The sequence below is a fragment of the Plectropomus leopardus genome, chromosome 13 (genome assembly GCF_026936395.1).
Source record: "Plectropomus leopardus strain MGB_pleo_1.0 chromosome 13, ASM2693639v1, whole genome shotgun sequence".
Lineage (NCBI taxonomy): Eukaryota > Metazoa > Chordata > Actinopteri > Perciformes > Serranidae > Plectropomus > Plectropomus leopardus.
The window spans coordinates 15,140,165-15,163,194 of record NC_142188.1 but is presented as its reverse complement, the minus strand read 5'-3'; the positions used below and the strand labels follow the sequence as shown (position 1 = coordinate 15,163,194).

Here is a 23,030-nt window from a genome sequence, read left to right as displayed (position 1 = left end):
GAAGGAACATAGCCAGGAAAATGAAATAACAACGCCTTTTACAACTCGACTTTGTTCAGTGAGTCATGACTTTGTGACATGTGAGCCAGCAGACAAAACACTGGTTGTATGATGACACAGGTAAAAATGCTGGGTAATTTTGTGTTTGACTTAAAAGGCAACAAAGTTTAAAACTTGTTAAGGAGACAATAAAACTTTTATTCATGTACATCATGATACACAAATTGGATCTGTACATAAATACTGCATTTCACCCAAATAATCAAAATATTACACTTTCAATTAAAGGGAAAAGCTCTTAAACGTGATTTGAAAAAAGTGAAAATCTGTTGGTGTCATTAAGAAGATTCCGAAAACAGTGAAAAACATTATAGAATAAATTGTAACATCTGAGATTACCAGAAATCTATAAAATATTTCTCAGATGCATTTAAACAAACTAACACCTGATAACTCTTCACAAAGGCTATAAAACATTTTGGTTGAAATGCGTTCTTAGTTTTTTCTCTTTGAGTGCGCACAAAATGCATAACAACAACGTGGATACAACGAAACAGGGCACACATTTCAGCTGTCCTCTATCATTGGTGTCAGTGGGACAATGACTCCATAAGTCACGTCAACGTGCTATGATAAGACATGATGAGGCCAACAGCAGCCTTAAACAAAGAGTAGCGATTAACATTCATTTTCAAACTTGTCTTCTAAATATTAAAAGCTGTTTCAAGAAGTAGCACCAACCTTTTAGTTGTAAAATGTTGGGGTGTAATGGGATACTCAAACAGTAGTTCCACTAGGCACTGTGTTAAACCCCGTCAAAGTTAGTGACATCAGTAACATAAGTGAAGAGACGGATGACATCAAGTACCTCAAACACATTGCTTTAAAACAAAGCTGCTTCAGTAGGGCAGCTTCAAGAACTATATAGTCAATAATCAAACATCTCTTTGAGAGAAACACCCTTTTCCCCCCACTAACCCCACCACCCCCCAAATGTCAGCAACAGAAACCTCCACTGGAGTCCTTCTGTGTGAGTGGAATGCTGTCTAATATCTAAACTGACCTGAGTAACTAAAGCACTTGAAAGATAGGCAGCAAGATCATAACCATCTCAGTGCGCTATCGTGAGGCATTATTTGTGAATAAAAAACATAATTCCCACAGACATATGTGACATAACAAAACCACTTACGAGGTGATTGCCAATGTGAGTTATCGATCTTGGCATGCTGACATATAAACTGGGTCAACTTCCAACTTTGGAGATTTTGCCGCGCTCTCCTTTACCTTCATAAAGTGCCTTTGTCAGCAATATTATCGCTTGAAGCAAGATGATTTAGCTTATATAGAGCTGACAAGTATTTCAGTCTTCTTCCTATTATCTCATAACTTTTTAGCTGTTTCTCAGAGAAAAGTTTAATATAAAACAAGTGAGGTTTTCCTTATCAGTCAGGCACTATGCTGGTCAGACAGACAAGCTGCTGTGGGGTGATGACAACAGTGACACTGGTGATACACCTTCGTGTCCGAGCATCTCATACTTGCAACATACTTTGTAAACGATTATCTACCAAAGGCATATCAACACTGGCATTTAGGTTTCAGTGCAAGTAAATGTGGGCCTCTTTTTTTCAAAGTGTGTGTTAGGAGTGCATTTAGGTGTAACCTGTGTAAGCAGCACATCAAGCAATTTCCTTGACGATATCACTTTGGTAGATGTTGCTAAGTGAGTGTGTTAAAGAGGCGGTGGAGGGGTTTCCTCTTAACAGTGCCAGGAAAAGCAACACTCTTAAAACCTCAAAACCAGGCAAAAATTGCAGTTATTTAAAAGGCTGAAGAGGAGGATGGTAACAACAAGGCTTTGGAAAAGGGTGCTAAAACAGACTCCCGTGACAGGGATTGACTGTGCAGGGAGCAGGACAGTGACCTTTGGAGAAAGCAGGAGGTTGTTTATAAAGCACCTTTTTTTCGCGGTGGGACGGTGTTTTCGGTTGTTTTCTCAGGGAAACTTTAGGCTTCGTCATCCTCGCTTTGGGATGGCCGGTACTGGGCGATGGGCTGCAACTTAGTGACGTGGCCGATGCCTTTAGTCACGCCCTCTCTGAAGAGCACCTTAGCTCCTACCTTCAGGTATTCTGGGTGCTTGATGAACTTGAAGAGAACCACTGCTTTCTCCCCTGTCCTCAGCTCCTCCTGTTGTGCAGTGATGTATCATAAGAATAGGAAGACAAAAGAGAAACAGCATTAAAGCTGCATTTGGTAACTTTTCTGAACATTTTTTGGTCATATTTGCTAACTGTTACAATATTCTGAGAGAAGTAGATGGGAAGCATAAAACTGCATTTTTCCTCTTCTTCATAGTGTTTTTCATGCCGTTGAATGAAATTAACCAATCAGAGCTCAGGAGTCTTAAATGCAGCTGCCAATCATGTCATTCACTGCACATGAACTGCAGTCAAATTGTCAAACCAGACAGTGCTGATCAAATGGAACATTAGTTACTGCGTTGCCTATTTCTTACATCAAATAATTTTAGAAAAATATTTTAGTGTACTGTTTAGCTGCAAAATGAGAACAATTGCTCCAGCTGCTGGGCAGTGGTTAGCTTTGGCTTGACTTTTCAAACAATCAAACAATGACCAGGTCGCAAACATTCTCATTTTACAGCTTAACAATACACTAAAATACATTTCTGAAAACATTTAAGGCGAGAAATAGGGCTATTTTTTCCTCAGCTTATCTGTCTGATGTACTACTGTGTGAATGTAGTGTAAGTTTCATCAAATATGACAAAAACTTTTGAACAACAATTCGTGTAAGAGTTACTTACTATAGCCTTAAGAAAAGACAAATAAGAAAAGACAATTAAGACAAATCCTGGTTAATTTAACACATTGGGATATAATACGCAGGTTTTAAAAGTAGAGGACAGATTTCAGTCAGGAGCAGTTGTAGCTCAGTTGATGAACTAACCTTCCCATATACAGCCTCCACTGTTGCAGTCTGTCTCACATTGCCGATGTGCACAGTAACCTGGAAGCCCTTGTGGAAGGTCTTGGCATGGAAGAGCAGCACAATCTCAGCCTCAAACATCCAGCAGATGGTAGGATCCATCTCTGGACTCACCATCACCATGCCCTGGAAGTAGCAAACACATGAACATAGATTAGAATTCAGTATCATAGCAATTTCTTTTTTTAAATTTCCTTCACATGGATCAATGATAAAATACCAAATCAGACATTTATTGAGTATACAAGGAACACACAGTCCTAAATACCTTTAAATACTGAAACAGGCAAAGAGTATAAAGAGAAAGAAGGAAAAATTGGCAGTGTGTCTGACCTTGCGCAGAAGTGAGCGGTCAAAGTTGCCCAGAGCGAGTGTCGCAGCCTGGCCGGCCCTGAGTACTCTGCAAGCTGAGCGGTTTCTTTGGATGCTCCCAACGCTCAATTTGTGAAACTGGCCCGAGTCTGTGGGCCCTACTACAAGATGATCTCCCTCACGGCAAATACCACTGCACATTCAAGGAAAGCAGAAGGTCAGATAAAGTCTATGCTAAATGCTGAAAAGATGATCATGATGTAAAAATTTTAACACACTGACCTGTACAGAGTACCTCCCACCACGGTCCCCACTTCTGGCACTGTGTAGATCTCATCCACCTGTAATGATGCAGTCACATTAAAATCACGAGTATGTATTGTGTATGTATCTACACTGCATCTGAAAGAGTGTTTATGTGCCAGCCGATCACTTGCATGCATGGACAAACTGGTCAGACATACCTGAAACTCAGTTAGCTGTTGCATAAGCTCCTCCTGCTCCTTGCTGTTGCTGAGAGGAGGGATGATGTTGAAGAACACCTTGAGCAATTCTAAACTCTCTCCAGACACACTGGATAATGTGAAGATGGGTGTGATGCTGCCAGGAAAAGCACAAGCATGCAATTAGGACAGTCAGTCATCAATGGCTAGTTTCTACTGTTCACTCTTATAAGGGTATTTAATAATAGAGGGAGCACAAACATAACTTAAAAAACATATAAGAGATTTAAATATTTGGTTGTTACATACTTGGGTGACTGGGCGAACTGCTGTGCTGCTGTGACGGCGTCGTCGGTATTGCTTACAACCATGGGCACCTTGTTGCAGCCCGGCTGCTTCAGGACCCGCTCCAACTGCCGCACAGTGCGCTCCACTGTGGCCCGCGTACAGAGGTCCACCTTACTGATGACGATGAAAATGGGCACCTTCAGGGCCATAGCAAGTCCAAGATGCTCCCGTGTCGTTCCAGCTAGAAAAAAGGGAAGAAGTAGGGATTAAGTTAGGTCTAGTTGAAAGGTTTCACTACATTTAATCTACTCATTCAGATGTATCTTGCTCTGCACAACCTCACATTATCAAATGTGCTTTTACATCCAATTGCAAAAACACAAAGTTCGTTTTTAGGTTTTACACACAATGTTTTTATAAAAATAAATTTGCATTTGCACAGCACTTTGGACAAATACTGTAAGCAAATCCATATCATTGCTGTTTGAAAGGACTCTTGTGACCTATGATAGCACATCTTATCTGTTGGTACTTTATGTGTGTCTGAGGGTCATAAGGGCATGTGCACAAACTGATAAGACCAGGTATAATTTACCATGATGTACGATTGTTATACCACAGCAATAAGTAGATAGGATATCAGTCAAGGGATATTCATCCATATATGATAGTAATGTAAATATTGCCTAGGCTGAGGCAGCAGTGTCCTGGAGGCATGTCTAGTGGTTCATCTGGTTTTGTTTCTTTGTAAACAAAGGTGATGTGTGAGACAAAGTTATATACATAGGTTTGTATAGTATAGGGTTGCTACATCTTTAGGCAAGTAAAAAGTTCTAACTTTTTAAGACTGATTTTATTTTGTTTTTCAAGTTATTTTTGTAACATAAAATGTGCATCTTTGGTAATGTTAATTGAGGATGCATTAGGTAAATTATTATTTTTTTTAAGTTACCCATCATTTTCAGCTTTTAAAATGCAAAGAAAAAAAAGTTTTAAAAATTCTATCTCCAATGTTAAAGATTTTTTAGGACTTTAGAGAGATTAATATAAGATATCTCTTAATGCCAATGAAAGCCTTATTTTTAAGATTAATGAATTAATGAAGATTAAAATCCTGACAATGAACCCTGTTGTTGGACCCTGCACTCATGTGGAAGTCGCGAAGTCTTTCAAAAAATAGAGGAATCCGACACAAACAGCTAAATTTAGAGCAGAGTAGTATGACGTTTTAATATGAAGCACTTTATTTTACAAAAGGAAATTATGGGTTGTTTTTTTTAACTAACGAAGCTCTTTCTTTGATAAAATAATAGTGCAATGTTTTGCTACATCAAAGTCAATGATACTTATTACAATTAGTATACTTTCTATTTGAATCACTGAAATGTTATCATTCGCCACATGATTAGACACTCCTTAAACTGTGAAACACAGAATTCAGAAAAATTTAAAAAGGAAAACATAGAATTTTGGAAAAAAATCAAACAAATATCTGGGCCAAGGATTAGGCTGTGTCTCAAATTGCCCTACATCATGAGGTAGTTCAAGGGTACTGACCCATTACACATTCATACGTTGACAGAGACTCAAAGTACCTTTACCCCCTCATCAGCTGAGCAGTGAGTTGTTTTGCTGGTTGTGTCATTTTAGTGCATCTAAGGTGAACGTGCACAGGAATAATCAAAGTCTCATCCCTCATGGAGGTACCAAGGAGTTTGGTAAAGCATCACAGAATGATTCAAGACGATTACCCGCCCTTTGGCTTTTTGGCACGGCACAGACACAACCTAAGATGAGCCCTGTGCATTACACAGATCCATTACCCTGTTTCATAATTAAAGCTGCTGCTCTTGGGTTGCAGACACTATGTCCCCTTTCTGTCTGTTGCGTGGCTAAGGTGGTCATCATTCTTGACCTCATTTCCCCCAACGTGCCCAAGTTTAGAACAGACACCCATACGTACACAGCAATGCCCACTGTGCGTTATTTTACTTCTGTACATAGGTGACATCACTTCCTTGTTTACTACAAAAAACAGTAAAAACATGGTTTATAAAATTTTACATTTGATGGTAATCTTTGTTTCAAAAATAACTCAAACGCAAGACCTGGGTCAAAGTCACACTCATGTCTGCCACCTTTAGCAAAAAAAATCATATATACTATATGACCTTAAAAATGACCCGAAAACTGCCAGCCATACATTAACAGCAGCTGAATATAGTTCACCTAATAACACCAGCAGGCTGTGAGCTGAATTGCTAAGTAACAAGTGTTGTCTCCAAGGCTCAGGTTTCATCTACATGTCTCCTTGCTATTTGCAAAAAGAGAAACATAATAGCAGATTTTTTTCAATAGTATATGTTATTTCAGGCTATTACTGTCAAAAGCAAAGAGATTCTTTGCAGAACGTTACAAGCTTTTAACAGCGTGCTCTTATCTGGTGCCACTTGCTGTCTCTGTCAGAGGCCCTCCTCCCACACATGATGCAAAACTAACACAAACAAAAACATGTCAGGATGCCTGAGCAGTCTCCCTTGGAGGCGTTGGTTCAAATACCACTTGGGACTGCCTTTGATCTACTTCCTGGACAATATTCTACTATTTACTACAGCAAAAAATGTAAACAAACAAAGCTAAAAAACGTCTGGCCTGTCCTACCAGTTTCAGCTGTGGTTTCAAAGTATGTAACCCTAGGCATAGTAAAAGCTTCCTGCACTGCTATTATCATAAAAGGTCTGGGTTGGTAAAAGCATTTGATGCACTAATACAGAATCTATCAATAGTGATGATGAAGACCCACTAAATGTGGAGCAATGCAAAATGAATTCCCATTAATTTTCTATGGGACACAAGTCAGTCGCTGCAAAAAAAGGAGGGGCGGAAAGTTAACAATTTTCAGCTCCAAGGGAGCTCAGAGTCACCTTCAGTGGGTCAGAGTTCTCTGGTATGAATAGATGGTATTTGAGTTATTTGAGTGGTGGCAGGCGGGGACAAGAAGGAGGGGTAAAGCGTCGGCGGTAGGACTAGTGGCCTGTTACATAAGCTCAGATATCAGATATTTGTCCCAGCTGGCCAAGTCCACTAAAGGTATACACAAACATAGGCTCTCTGTCAGACTGGCCCTGCAAGTGTCTGTTACCAGGCTGTGACCCTGTGACAGATCCACTTGCTAGTGAAGTGACTAGATGAAGTGCACACACAGAGACAGCAGCACATTTGAACTTGCTTTCAATATTGCTTAAAACAATCAGGGTTCCCAAACATTTTTATGAGTTAATATTCAAAACTTTTCAGGACTTTTCCATAATATTTTACCCCATTTTCATGAGTTTCTTTAAGTAGTTTAAAATAGGTAGACCTATGAAAATGCACTTCCCAGGTGTGTGGTGATGAGGAACCTACTAGCCCTTGCTATCTTTTTGACATTCCTGATATCAGCTAGATGCATATGCCAGTAGACCACACCAGCACATACGGACACTTCGCAAAACATCAAGGCCATGCCTCTTTTTTTGGGGTTAGAAAAACAAAGATCCAAACAACGCTCATGCAGTGCGGCACTAGATTTTTAACACAACATATTTCGAATTATGTTAGACATGTTTTGAGTATTTTATCAGTAAACATAAAACAACAGCCAAAACAATGTCTATTCAAACTTTTTCCAAAACATTCTAGTACTTCCAAACCATTTCCAGGCCTGGAAAACATTTTTTTATAAATTCATAACTTTTCCAGGAATTTTATGACCATGAGAACCCTGAAAATTAACTAGAAATCTAAATTAACAAATAAATACTTACCAATGCCAGTATTTGCACTAACGACCAGCATAGCGAAATCCGGACAATAGCTGGTGAGGCCAAAGATGGTGGTCTTCAGGTACTTGTGGTGACCTGCCAGATCAATGAATGTGATCATTTTAGAGGCGCTCTCACAAATCTCCTCTGCTGTCCGAGACTCGCTGTAATTCACAACCTAGGAATAGAAGCAATTATATTTTGAGAGTCATGATAAAAAATTACCCACCGGCATTTCCCTCAGTTATACATTTGAGATTGTAGGTTAGGCTAGAAATCAATCACTAACATTACTTGCTGATGCAATGACTATTACCATATTAACAGAAAACCTATTATTAACATATCATTATGTTTTTAACTCATGCTGCTATTCATAACAAATGATGCAAGATGTTATAAATAGGGTACACTTCATTTATTCTCTGGCATTGATTCTTTTCTCACCTCTCCTTTACTATTGAAGCCAAGGATCTCAAAGCTGATGCTTGAAGTGCGTCCAGTCTGGATCTCGTGTAGATGTCTGAAGAGGTTGAGCCTCGCTCTTCCCCGTCCATTGTCCAGCTCACCCTGTGTCAAAACACCCAACAGTGTGGACTTGCCCGAGTCCACATTACCCAGTACAGCTACTCGTAGGTCCAAGAACTGTTGGGAAAACACAAAGAATAAGCTGGGACTTAAAACAATGAGCAGATCAACAAACAAAAAGCAGCATGCCTTCATGTCGGCACTGCTTACCTGCTGGTCATCTGGCACCTTGCGAATGAGAACTTCAGCAATCATACGAGGCACATCAGAGTCATAGTCCACTTCGCTTTCTCTAAGAACAGCAATGTCAGCTCCAACTCTGTTAGAAAAAAATAAACAGAAATATATAAATAAAGTGTACTGTTTTAAGCGTGCAATCACAAAATAATTGTGCTCAAGGGTTTGTTTTAAATGGAAAATTTTGATTTACCATATGTTTGGTTAGGGTTATAACTCAATGTCAAAGTGTGTCAACAAAGTTAGTTTGATGTGTTGACTTACTTCTCTGCCAGCTTGTGCAGCGTCTTTAGTGACGTCCTCATATCTTCCTCTGATAGTCCAACCAGCATGCCATTGTCCTCAACACCTATTTGATAGACAGCTTCACCTCGACCCTCCTGTAGTCGCCATTTCATTTGTGTTGCCAGATGCTCAAAGCGGTATTGTGTGGGGTTCACCAGCTTCAGCTAGACAAGGCAAAGACTTTGGAAATTAGAGCTGAATTTAAACCTGGATTGTAGAGAGTTAAATGGGTCTAATCAGTAGTAAAATAATTATAAGTCCAATAACTAGCATTAAAATTAATTACTGTAGGGCTGAAGCAGTCTGAAACAAAACTACTGTATACTAGTGTGGCAGGGATGGCAGCTGTCCAGATACTAAAAATGCTCTTGCTTATCCACTGTGGTGTTGGTTTTCCATGGGCGGTCATGTGCCTGCACACATACATACTTACTTACACATTGCTGACAGCTTATTGTAATGTTGACCTATACCTATAACCTCCACTCCTGTGATGAAGAGGCTGACTTTACCACAAGCCACTCATTTTTATAGTATTATATGAAGTAACTGGCTCACTCAAGGATGCCATAATATCTTTTAAACACGAGATCCTTGCATGACATCTTATTTGCTTACCTTGTACTCTATATTACCCTCTTCAGCCTAAGAGACAAAGAGAGACAGAGATAGAACAGGAACAACAACTGTCAGACTGTAGAGAAGTGAGACAACAGGCTATTGATTTGTTAAAAGACACAAAGAAAAGCAATCTGACTGAATGCAGCGGACAGTGCACTCCTGTGAATAGGTAGTCACTGAGAGCTATACAAACTGACTAACTGCTTAGCTTGCCTTAATACACAGCTACTTAACGTGTTGTAAAGCACAGACACGTGTATCTGTCAATATACATTTAAAGGTTAACTAGTCAGTGTCCCAACAACCGGGCAATTGTGTAATGTAAGAAATGAATAATGCTTTGAAACAAAGTAATAATTATTGGCTACAGTACTTAAGTGTTTTTGGGGAGTATCTGTACTTTTATAGTTTTTATATTTCAGTCAACTTTCATCTTTACTCCAAAAATGTATAATTTTACTCCAATAAAAGAAAAGGGAGGAAGGACTGGATGGACAAATGAACGCTTGAGAGAGATGGAAAGAGTGGATTTTTTTCTTGAAATCCTTTGAGACTTAAAAATATAAATAGCCTGTTGTTCTTCGAGTGTAATGTATGCTCCATTTTTAAGCTGCTGTATGTTAAAAAGAAATAACTTTTATAATTTAAAACATTCTGACTGATTGCTGTTTAATTGACAGCATTTACTTGTATTTTGACTTTCAATACTTAATTACATTTAATATCATCAAATATCTTCTGAAACTAAAGTACAGTAAATATAAACTGCAGGATAGTGGGGCTAGTTACATGCTGGGATCAGCTGAAACAACAACTGGAATATGTTGAGACTTGCCCCATTAAGAGTTAAGGAGCATAATGCAGTGAATATACCACTAATCTCTTTCAAAATCGAGGTAAATTTACCTGCAGCAACTTATATTACTATTAACATGTAATCCTAAACCTATTTTTATATGGCTCTAGGTTAAGTTAGATAGAGATCAACAAAATTCTTCCCTCAAGTTTCTTAAACAATAATGACCACATAAAGAGTTGAGTGGCATTGCATTTAGCTAACTATCTTTGTAAACAAATGATCACAGTGATCTGTCGTTACTGTGTAGTGACACAGTCCTTGGCTGAGTGAATGTCAGGTCAAAATAGTAACATTAGCTAGCTTTAGGTCGGCCGAGTACACACCCACCCCCCTTCAGTTATTTACAAACACAGCTGTTCCTCTTTTGCTAGCTAACTTAGCAAAAAAAACCAGCAAATATGGGCAAACGGCGTTTAATTAAAGACACATTTGGCTTACAACTGTGAAATCCAAATTGTAAGTTAACAGCAAATGTTAGCTTGCTAATGTTAGCCAATCATATTCGTCTCATTCATTTTCCCTACCGACTTACGCTACGTGTCACCGGCCGGTTTAACACTGAAGGTAGGATAGCAAACACCGGCGACAGTGAATGCACGGTTTATAGCCCTGTGATTGACGTTACATATCACAACATGCACACAAACACCGATTGAAGCCCACATTGTCATTAGCAGACTTTGTTATGGGTCGTAAATCACATTAGCTTGACCATGCTAGCTGTAGTTAGTGCGCTTATTTTCAGCCTTACCTCTGGAGGTAGATACGGAGTGTTATTGCTTGGTTTGAAGTTGCGAGCGAACCGAGCCTTGGATTTCTTGCTGTTCTTTCCACAAGCTTTCTTGGGGGCTAACCCATAGCCATTTCCCTGTTTGCCGTTGGACGCAACACCTTGAGATCCAGAGCCGTGTCCATTTCCTGAGCCAAATAACTCCGATACCCGCGCATCCATCAGCTACTTTGGGACCTAACTTGTTAGCTTACCACTACCTAGATAAAACTTATGCTACGTTATTTACGTAAACCTCGGCCCAGGTATGCAGGTGAGTGTTTTAGACTGGAATTACCCTGCTAGTGGTAGCTTAAAGCCCCCAAAATAAAAACAAAGCTCCGGCCGCCCCCAACTCTTCAAACCGAACAATAACAGTCCCGACCGACACTGTCGTTTTGAGTTTACAGTGTGCTTACGTCACAGCGCTAAATGTCAAGGGATGTGCCTGATTTGTACAACTGGAGAGCGCGAGTGAGCGGTTCTATTTGTTTTCTGATATGTACGGCATTGTATGTAGGTTCAAACCCCGCCCGCCCAGAGACCGAGGCTCTCACAGTGTACACACAACCCCCCACACACAGACGGACACCGTTTTGCAGAGCTTTGCATCAGACAGAAAAGGAAAGTACATACTTGTTTACAAAGACTCTGCACAGGGTTCTTCAGATGATGCCACATGATCGAAAATTGTGTCATCTATTTACACATAACACATATTATATTATCAAATAATATAATATGTGTCATCTATTTACACACATTATATTATTTGATCTATAGCATTTAGAGGCTTGTTTAGTTGTACATTTACATTCACCACTAATAATAATAATAATAATAATAATAATAATAATAATAATAGGAAGAAGAAGAAGCAGCATAAGAATGATTTACTAAAACTTTTTGACAAAAAGCACAGACCCCTTGATCTATCACATTTAGAGGCTTTACTTATTTAGTTGTACATCTATATTCACCAATAATAATAATAATAATAGTAGTAGTAGGAAGAATGCAAAACCCTGGTTTATGTTTAAAATGATTTTGTTCATTAGTTTACCACAAAGGACATGCTTTCATTGTGATTATTTTGATGTAGCTGATGTTCTTTCACTTTCGTTTCAGCATAATACACCCTTAAAAGGTGAAGGCCTATTCCTCAACATTGTGTTTAGTTTGGCTTATACACCAGCGTTATACTTCTTAACATTATCATCTTTACCGTACAGTTTTACAGCAGAATACTGGCCCTATGAAACTGTTTTTGCCAGTTACTGTTTTTGTACTTGGAAACAACTTGGCTACTACCAAACAGACAGACATTGAGTGGTGCAATTTAGTAAGCATAGTTAGGGGACAAGAGTGCCATCAGGTGTCTGCTCAAAATCATGCATCACATTGGTCCAAACTCCTCTCGAGGCACTTGAGAGGGCACAGAGGGTTGCAAAGCAAAATCTGACTAATTCAGAGGAAGTTATAAATGACTAATAAATATATTGGCAATAGTTTTTACAGTGAAAAAAGTGGGTCTTTGTTCTTGTCAAAAAAAGAGACCTTTTTTTCTCCGAGTGTAATATAAGCTCCCCTTTAAAGGTGGTGTAAATTGCAGATAAATACATTTCATTATTTTAAAAATTGCTTTTATATATGACCCCATTTTTGATACTTAATTACATTTAATATCATACAATTATTACCATTATTGTTAAGTAAATAAAATATCATATACTTTAAGACTTTTACTCCAGTAATATTCTAGTGGGTGACCTAAACTTTTAACAAAGTTAATTACCAGTCTAGATTTAAACTGGGAACTAGCTGTCGCCACCAAGACACAATACATGCGATTTCAGAGTGATTTTTTCAGCTTTTTAAGCCTAAGTTTATTTATTTTTTCCTTTTTATTTTGCAATTCTTCCATTTCAAATGATTTTGTTTGACATATATTTTATGTCAGGCTATTAGAATTACATAAGAGCTGAGTGCCCGGTGGCTCAGTTGGTAGAGCAGGCACCCATGTACATTTGCTGTGTCCTTACTGCAGCGGCCATGGGTTTGAGTCTGGCTTTAGCCTTTTGCTGTGTGTCATCCCTTCTCTCTCTCCCCCCTTTACGCTATCACTCTCCTATCAAATAAAGGCATTGAAAAAGCCCAGAAAATATATATTAAAAAAAAAAAGAATTACATCAGAGCATTGTCAGAGCTAAGTGTATGTTAGACAAATAACTAAGAAACCCAGCTCAACATTTTCCAAACTCATTTTAGATTAGTTACACCTCCACTCAAGATGATCTTTAGATTTTACTTCAAGTTACATAAAATACCCAAAAAGTAATTACACTGCTTCTTGGATAGGACATTTTAGTCTGTGCAAAAATATGGCACTTACTCAAAGACCTGTTTAAAGAACAACATGCTTTACTTTATGCGCAGACTTGCTTTTTTTTTTTTACAGAGCTAAAGACAAACAGTTCACATGAACTGTGACTGCTTGTTCCCGCAAAGAGACCAAGATTTCAGCCAACTCCCCTGTGGGAGTACTACAAAGTGTGGCATGTCTGAAACTCTGCACTGATTGGTCAGGAGACCTCTGATGTAGAGGTTCAGCCCATTTAGTCCTGGCCGAGAGAAGTGTTTTGGGATATTTACAGCCCTAAGTTCCTTCAAACTTCCACATTCACATCCGCACACACACACAACGCTGCCTTGGTTCTGCTCTCTCGGTCATCATGAGTTATTCACTGGTGATCCTGCTCTGTGTGGGACTTCTGCACCAGACTGCCAGGGCCGTTCATATGGATAAACTAGCCGACAACAAGATTTGTGGAGATGCAGAGTGCTCACGTAAGTCAGAGCATTAAAGAGAAGCATGATTAGTGTGTAAACTTTAAAATCATGCAATAAAATGCATGCACTTAATAACTTTTTTCTTCTATATTTGTCTTTGCTCTTCTGTTTTCTGATTATTACTAGATGTTCTCTCCATGGCCACAGCCTTGGATGACTTCATTGCTCCTGACTGCAGATTCATCAACATCAGGAAGGGTCAGATGGTTTATGTGTATTCTAAACTCGTACCAGAGGAGGGCGCCGGAGTCTTCTGGTCTGGAAGTGTATGTGAATATTTCTTGCATGTTTATTCATAATGAGTGCAGCTTACATTTTGAAATACATGGCAGGGTATGCAGCAGCTGTGACTAACTAATGAGAACTATCTGGACTTTCTGACAAGAAAAAAATGCCAAGAAAGACATTTGGTTAAATAATTAATTTCATTCACACTGAAACAAGAAAGCTTTTCAATTATTTCAAGTCCAGTAAGGAAGGTTAAATGTACACAGCATATATAATGGGGGGCATACTGATTTGTTAGAGAGGGCATGTTATTTTCACTGGCAGGTTTACAGTGAGCGCTATGTGGACCAGATGGGCATCATTGGATACTTTCCTGCAACTACTGTGAAGGAGACATTGAAGTTTACACAGGAGACAGTTCAGATTCCCACAACTGTGAGTATTTGTGTCTTTTCTAGGACAATATCAGAGATGAATACAGCATTCATCTTATGAATGATCATTTATCTCAATTATAATAAATACAACATTTATCTAATTTATCTCAACTATGTTTTGCCTTTTTCCTCAGAACAATGACTTCTACTGTGATTAAGACGCGTCGGACTGAAGCCACTTTCCTTTCAAGTCTTGCTTTTAGTAACTCTGGCTTTTATGAAGGAGAGAAGACAGCTTCTATCTCGAGCCAGTGTGTCAGACCATTACATCCTGTGGTGTTGTCTCCACTAGGAACAAAACCTGGACACTCTCAGCCCTCTTTAGCCCACGGTCTGACACCTATCTGTCTTGCTTTGTCTTCACAAAGACACTTTGCTCAATAAACACTTTTTCAAGTCAGTCCAAAATGCTGATTATATGAAAACATGAGAATTTGTTTTCCAGATTGCTAATTTGACTTTTATGGATGGGTTATTGCAATTTTATTGTACATTTCTGGTGAAATGTCTGGAAACTTACTTTGATTTGCTGTGAAAATATTATCCTGTTATCATCAAATTCAATTTGTAATGTCTATGTAGCCTTTTCATAACAGTGTCAAGGTTTCTTAACACTGTTACGATTCATTCTGAAGCAGCAGGGAGAGAAGTCTGCTGCTTATCTTTTCTCCTTTAAAAGAAATATAGTCTTTCAGTAGAATAACTGCACAAACACATATTGCCTTATGAAATCCATTAATTCTCTACTAAACCTAATTAGTCATGTTAGCTATTTTTAGATAAAACATAATATTTTATTTTCTTTAAAACTGTATAGATAATTAATGTGCCATAATCCCCTCTCTTACACCCAAAAGCAACTGGGGAAACTAATTCCACAGTACAAACCATTCAGAGCTTACAGCAGAATGATACCGCTGTTTGTGTCTGTGTAAAAATGCAAAGGCGACATAAAGAAGGGACTTTGTACCGGCTCTATAGCACAATGTCTGCATAAAAAGGGCTATAGAAAAACTGCAGCCATGTTTTGTAAAAAGTAAGCCAAGAGATTCAATACATTTATATTTATTAACTCAACAGAAGTGATACTGTGAGAAGAATCTGCCCACCTATCGCTAATCACAGACCGTTCCTTAAACATCCATCAAAATGACATGACAGCAGTATATACAACAACAGTATTTGTAAAGTGTTCAGTGTTTTATTTAGTGATGACGCTTTTTTCCTCTATGTATGAGACAGTGATGAACCGCTTGGATTGATCTCATTAAAGAGATAGAGAGTAACCATTACTCGATAAATACTTTCACAAAGGTGAATTACATAAGATTGCATGATCAAAGTTCCCCGTTACCACCCTGCAGTTTAATCTACAGTGTGTCCATCCTCATTTATTTGATTACGACTTATGACGCTTGTTTCCTGATGATGTGTTCTGTGTTTGACCACATGGCAGCATTAATTTAGCGGGGCTTTTAGATCAGCACACATGCAGTTTGGCTAAAAGCTCATTTAGATGTGTCATGTTGCTTTGAAATATATAAGTCCCCATGCCAGACCTCCTTAAAGGCTCAAAAAGGCTGCAAAGTACCACTTAGTGTAATATGATCCTGGTAGCTTTGATTTTGATTTTACATTATTTTGTATCTACTATCCCTATAAATCTTGTATATCTTGTCTAAATCTAAATATGTATGTCTTTCTCACACATGCAGCTTCTAGAGATCTATCATGATTAAACACAGCCTGACATATTGTCACAGTTAAGACTCTTTCCAAAGGATGATCTGAATCGCTTTCTGATTGGTTTTGAATGATCAGTATCTTTATGCGTCACAGCACTCACCCAGATACAGTGGTGCATATAACATCTCAATCAAATGTTCTCTATTTACGACAGTGGATTATCAGAGCCAAATATGTTTCATTTTGATAAAGAAAGACTCAGTAATGTAGTTATTATTGCGCAGAGCTGACAGTTAATTTCTCTGGCGTCTCAGGAAGTCTCTTACATGACTGCAGCACACATTGATTTGTCATCAGGTCATTTTCATTAGTTTATTTCTGTCTCACCTGAGGCGTTCTTAGAGAGGCAGGCTTACGAGTTTGGGAAATGGGGCTGTCACACATTACGATCAATCTCCTGTCCCCTTCTCAGCCGGGATCAATATAAACCTGTCTCATATGGGGATATCTACCACGAAATGTCACTCAGCAAAAACATACCCCAGGCATGTCTGAGGGGTCTGTTAGAGTGGGGACAATTTCACAAGAGAAGAGAAGGCTGAAGTGTTTCCTGAGGCAATTCTGGAAGTCATTGCAGTTCAGAAAAAATAACATCTGTCTCAATATGTGGTAATATTGGAATGAAATTGGTGCCATTACACAGTATGTCCTGAGGAACAAGATGCTGAATTCAATGGCTATTACCAAAATTGTCCCAAAGCTCAGCATCTTTTGCTGTTATGTTTGTGCATGAGTTGGCAAATCCTCAAAATACACAAATCACAGCAAGTTACTCCTGTCTATAGTCAATCCTCCATCAGACAGCTGTAGTTTTAGGGTGTTACCATGGTGACAGGCAGGGATATCGTGACAGGAGAGATTGATATGTGTGCGTTTGTGTGTGTGTTTCTTGTGTGTGAGCTTAAAGGAGCAGCTGCCAAACGCAGGCCACAGTAGACACGTTTTTTTTTTTTTTTTCCATCCGATGTCACACCCACACTTCTACACCCAGCAGCACAGCACACTGCAAAGCTGAGAAATCAACAGCTTCAGGTCTGGTTAGCATCTGAGCATGACATTTTAGACTGGGTGAACAAGAGTCCCTTTTTTTTAACATCCCAAAAAGTCACGTCTGGCATGCCTGTGTGATGCAAGGACCTGTGATACTGTGAAACAAAAAGGGTCACTAATCAGAACAGTTGAATGACTTCTGGATTCCAAAAACTGTAGCAGATTGTTTTTCTAAGATGGAGCAATTACACAAAAGGGGAGAGGGGGAGAATATAATCAGCAAAAGACATTTTTCACAAACATTTGTGTGAGAGAAGTTCCTGGATACAGTAACAATCCTAAACTGTGGAGGGGGGCCTGGGCAAAGAAGCCCAGCCAGACCCCCCGATGCTGCCTAATGTTGTTTTACCTCCTCCTCTTGATTTTTCTTTTGTTTCTAACCAGAGAGGTACATATGCTTGTTTCATTATGTCAAATGTCGCCTTTTTTCAGGGTACTTCGGCGTCTGACACTGTTGCACAGAGGCATCCTTCGAGGCACCATGATACGTACTGTATAGGGTTGTAACAATGCATCAAAAGGCAGTTAAAAACTGATACAAAATATGTGAGATTCAAACCGGTGGACTGCCATTTTGAAACCTCAAGTTTGGTATTTTGGCTGTCATCATCTTGGTTCTTTGGAGCCAGAAGTGACCATAACTAGATGAGTGCTTAGAGCTGTGGAGGAGCGGGGGGGTCTAACTCAAAGATTGTAGTGACGACTTGCACACAACCTTTCATTCAAGTGATGTTGCCCTTAAGTTTGCGTAACTTTAAGCCTCTAGAAAATGTGAAGGGGTGTGAATAGTATTTTAAGCTAAACCGTGACATTTTTTTTCTTGACTTAACCATGTGCTTTTGTTGCCCAAACTACAGAAATAAACCTAAAAAGAAAGTGTTTTACCTGCATTCGAATTTAATTTGGAAAAGGTCGTATGCAGTTTACGAGCATAAACTGTACATATCCTGCAAAAACGGAGGTGTATTTTCAAAATGCATGTAACAAGCATTAAATTGACGCAGGAGGGGTACCTAGTGCGTCATACTTTGAAGGTCGACAAACAAAGTGGCCGTATTTGACGAGTCGGTGCCCTCCCCGGGCAGTGTACTGGAAAAAATGAGTCTTGTATAGCTTGGAAAAATGCCTTATATTGAGCAGAATTGGTGTGGGAATGAAAAAGATTGAAGTTAAAGGAACTTTTAAAGTGCAAATATATTGGTCCCTGAACATGGGATGAGTTTTTTCAGAAAAACAGCACATTTCTTTCCCAACAAGGGGCTTTGTCCCCCTTAGAGGAGGTTTTTACTCAGGACAAAGACAGACAGAAAATGTAATTTATTGTCTTCTAGAGTGATGGAGGACTTTATGTCATGCATGACTGGAGGAAAAAGTATGCATGTGTCTGTTGTGTGACTGACTTAATCAGTAGTGCCTTGGAGGTGCTTGAGTGATAGGGTTTGTCAGCGCAGATTTTCTTCATGGGTGTCAGAAAATGCCAGTTCACTGCTTGTTTGAGCTAAATCAATCCATCAGTCAGCACGAATCAATCACCGCCAAAGCCCGAGGGTCAGCAGCATCCTTCTCACTTGATTAATATTCTTTACATTTGTAAATGTATTTGTCAGTCCAGTTTTGTCTCAAGAATGTGTGACCGCCAACCAGCCATGTAGTGGGGTGTTCAAGTGACAATAGAGGTGTTTAATCGAAAAAAAGAAAGTGCGGCTTCGCCAATACTCTTTTTTTTCATGTTTCACTGTTTATCTATCTTCCTCTCTTGTTCTCCTCGTCTCTCTGTCTGTTATATCTCTGACTCATATAATTGCACAAGCTGGTGTAATTCCACCCAATTTCTCTGTCACACAACCACACAAAGAAACCATTGATTTCATTTCTTGTGTGTGCAACCCTCCAAACAACTCAGGACATGGTTGTATCTAATACTTGAAGGTTGCTGCTGTGTTCTGGTAAAGGAAAGAAAATGAATTTGAGAAGGCATTTTAACCTGTATTTTGGAAGAAAAGGAACAACATATTCCTCCAGTGAAGAGTGTTAATGTCTCGTAAAAAGTGTGGCTTAGCGGGGGTGAGTAAAAGGAAAACTGAAAGTATGAGTGAGGTATTGATGATTTTCATGTTGTTCCATTTTTCCTCCTCATCCCTACAGTCTCCCCCTTTTTCTAGCACACCTGAATAAACCCCAACCCTCTCCTGACCTTCCCCATCCAAGGAAATCAACTTCCTTTTATTCTTTTTCCTCTCTGTTTTGCCTGTCACCGTGGTTACCGCGAGATTTAGGGAGAGGTGTTGTGTGTGTGTGCGTGTGCATTGTGTGCACTTGTGTGTGTGTGTGTGTGTGTGACAATGGGTGTGGGTGTTTGTGAGCTCAGCAGTGTGTAAAAAGACCTTCAATCATTATCCAAGGGATGCATTTTGTAACCATATCTAATTGGCTGTTAAAGGTCTTGTAGGTGAAAAGGTCATGAAGCTGAAAGAAAACTACAGGAAATGAATGATACCACGAGGAAATTAGGTACAGCCATTAGCCTGTAATTTCTTAACAGATGCAAATCCAAGAGACCCCATTCAGAGACTAGTTTGACGTATTAGTGACAGGTACAGGGTGATAAATACATAATTAAAGGTCGAGTAAGTGGCTCGTTCTAATAATAAAATGACTGTCGTCTCTAGGTGGATCAGTGGATTAAGGTTTATCTTGTCAGTCAGACTCTCTCCACTCTTAATTTGCTTTTTACAACAAACATTGTACTGGCTAAAATGTCGTTAGTCAAATGTCATCCTTAAAAAAGTCATGATCATGCACAATCAAATGGATTTCATTTCAAGCGCATGACTGCAAGCCAATTGCCAGAAAAAAATGTTGGTATCAAACGTTCTTGCAAACCATGGTTACATTTGCACATTATGTTGAAACTTTGTGTTTTAAGGATGCTGTGGTTTCCGGTGTGGCCAGGTTAAAGCACAAAAACAACTTGGTTATGGTGAGGAAAAGATTTTATTTTAGCTTAAAATACCTTGTTTAGGGAGCAAAAATTACTGCAGGAAAAGCAGCAATGTCTTAGTAAAACACAACCGCTTTTTGTGGAACTATCCCAACTGATGATTTGCTACAAAACACCCATGATTGGAAACTAAAAAGCTGATGGAAACTTAGAAATGCCTCACTTAAAGACAGTTGGTTTTGTTTGTTGGTCTGGAACAGTGGTCTGCTGTTTGGTATCTGTCTCACCATAGGTGACATGCCATCCACCTCCTCCTCCACCTCCTGATGACAAGTCAGTTCATGTACTACCACGTTAAAATATTGATATGATTTGTATGGATAAGTAATAAGAGAATGAAATCTACAGGAATCTATTCGGCCAAATGTCGTCTTATGAGATTTAGATTTCCAAGACAATGCAGCAACACATAATCTCATATAAGATGTTGCAGTAAAACACACATGAAAGTGTCAGGCCTGAGTTAGTTGGACTTACATTTATGGCTTCAGAGCAAGAAGGTCCTGGGTTTAAACCTGCTGGCCGTCTGCATGTTCCCCCCATGTCTGTTTGGGTTTCATCCGGGTGCTCCAGTTTCCTCCTGCAGTCCAAAACACACAGGTTTGGTTAATTGGCATTTCTGAATTGCCTGTAAATGTCAGTGTGAATGGTTGTCTCTATGCATCAGCCCTGTGATGTATTGATGTACGTCTGTTAGATGCGTAAATTGTAACTAAGTACATTTACCCGAGCACTGTCCTTTAACATTGATTGACTGATTGATTAATGTATTTAAATGTCATGCACTTAATTGCCCACATGGGCTTATAAGACATTGACGATAACAATACAAAAAAAAAGTCTAATACGTCCATAGAACAAAATATATATTATACAAAGTGCAATTCATAATATACAAACCAATAATAGACAGTTATACCAGATACAGTGTTTTCTGGTATAATGTCCATGCATTTTCAGTGAATCTGGCTTAAGAGCCAACTCAACATGTCACACGCAGCCAGCCAAAATAAGTCAAGGTTCTTCGCCAAGTTGGAGGTACTTACTTGAGTCTTTTCTTTAAATTCCACTTTCTACTTCCACCCCACAACAATTCAAAGGAACATACTGTAGTTTGACTACATTTATTTGACAGCTTTAGTTACTTGTTACTTTGAAAATATTTTTACACACAATAATCAGCAGATTAATCCACAATGAAAATGACAGTTGTTTTTCAATATAGTTAAAAACTAGCTTAAACAACTTAACCAACCATAACCAACTAAAGCAATAAGTTGGTTACATGAAAAATCCATTGTGTACAATTTAGTGGCAGAACTATGGTGGCCAATGCAAGAATGCAAATAGCCCTGTCTACAGCCAGTGTTTGGTTTGTCCATTCTGGGCTTCTGTAGAAATAACATGGTAGACCCCATGGAGGAAGACCAGCTCCATATGTAGATATAAACGGCTCACTCTAAGGTAACGAAACAAAATTCTTGTTTTCAGGTGATTACAAACTAATAAAAACATAGTCATGAATTATATATATCTCCCATTTCTGCCAATAGATGTCCCTTAATCCCACACAATAGACCTTTTATGCATGATTAATAATAATTGATATGATATAATATATCATCATATAATAATTATAGTTTCTTGCACTGAGTACTTTACTTCATGCATAATACTTTAAGTACATTTTCCTGATAATACAGATATGTTTTCTTCAGTAACATTTTAAATACAGGGCTAGTTTATTTACTAAAGTGTCTGTTATAGGCAGCTGTTTGCTAACATCTTCATCACAACAACTATAGAACTATAGCTCATATACTGTGTGTCACTGTAGTGTTTAAAGCTTTTCTGTTGCTCTTAAGTGGCCAAGAAGCGATTACTACTAATTTAAAAGCTTTTAATCATATTTTTTGACCTAATACACTTAATAGCACCTCTAAAAAGAAAGCTGGATATTTGCCACTTTTCCATTGCACACCTGCTGGGCTACTCCTGTTGGTGTTTGTTATGTAAAGTGGCAAACTAACAAACACTCCAATTTCAGAGAACAAACACTTCAGATCACCCTATCTCATTAAACCAGTGAAAACCGTCTATAACAGAAAAAGAGGTAGTCCTGAAAACATGTCTGCATCTCACAAAGGTTTGAAAAATTCATTTATGAAGACATCTACTAACCTCGCTGAGCAAACTGAAAGCAATAAAGCTCTCTGAGGACTATCAACAAAAGAAATCCTTTATTCATCACTTCAGTTGCATGATTGTGACTTGGAGGTCACAGATACCTCACAGTCTCATCTATTCACGCTCTTGTAATATAAATAATACATGTGTTTAAGTAAAACATGGCTGGAGGTCTTGGAGAACTGGTCTTGCAGTCTGCTGCGTTTGATACTCATTTGTCATGACGGCACGTCTACCATCTCACAAAGAAAACCACTTCACACAATGAGAGTGACTATTTTATTGCATGTAACCAAAAGCTGGGGGTCCATTTTGTCCTGGAGAGTCTCCCTGCACCAGACTGATAGATTATTTTGGGAGAAGAGAAATGACCA

General features: G+C 38.8%; 2 protein-coding genes across 3 annotated transcripts in view; one reads left to right on the top strand and one right to left on the bottom strand.

Annotated features, from left to right (window-relative positions):
* Positions 1-174: 174 nt before the first annotated feature.
* Positions 175-23,030, bottom strand: part of gtpbp2a (GTP binding protein 2a) — a 76,090-nt gene continuing 53,234 nt past the window's right edge. Inside the window, exons 3-14 of one of the 2 annotated variants that reach the window (XM_088086979.1) lie at positions 20,947-21,049; positions 9,527-9,553; positions 8,888-9,072; positions 8,597-8,705; positions 8,306-8,503; positions 7,862-8,036; positions 4,077-4,296; positions 3,789-3,924; positions 3,607-3,665; positions 3,346-3,517; positions 2,974-3,138; positions 175-2,193 (exon numbers count right to left, since the gene is read on the bottom strand). In XM_088086979.1, the coding sequence (XP_087943105.1) occupies positions 2,011-2,193; positions 2,974-3,138; positions 3,346-3,517; positions 3,607-3,665; positions 3,789-3,924; positions 4,077-4,296; positions 7,862-8,036; positions 8,306-8,503; positions 8,597-8,705; positions 8,888-9,072; positions 9,527-9,553; positions 20,947-21,012 (1,695 nt within the window). In that variant the 5' untranslated portion in view covers positions 21,013-21,049 and the 3' untranslated portion in view covers positions 175-2,010. Of the gene's footprint in view, positions 2,194-2,973; positions 3,139-3,345; positions 3,518-3,606; positions 3,666-3,788; positions 3,925-4,076; positions 4,297-7,861; positions 8,037-8,305; positions 8,504-8,596; positions 8,706-8,887; positions 9,073-9,526; positions 9,554-11,139; positions 11,564-20,946; positions 21,050-23,030 lie in introns of those variants that run through there. The other variant, XM_042502854.2, reaches the window with a different exon arrangement.
* LOC121954702 (otoraplin-like) lies at positions 13,797-15,072 on the top strand. The gene is made up of 4 exons (XM_042502370.2): positions 13,797-14,004; positions 14,134-14,273; positions 14,560-14,670; positions 14,807-15,072. The coding sequence occupies exons 1-4, from the start codon at positions 13,890-13,892 to the stop codon at positions 14,828-14,830; spliced, it is 390 nt and encodes a 129-aa protein (XP_042358304.1). The 5' UTR covers positions 13,797-13,889; the 3' UTR covers positions 14,831-15,072.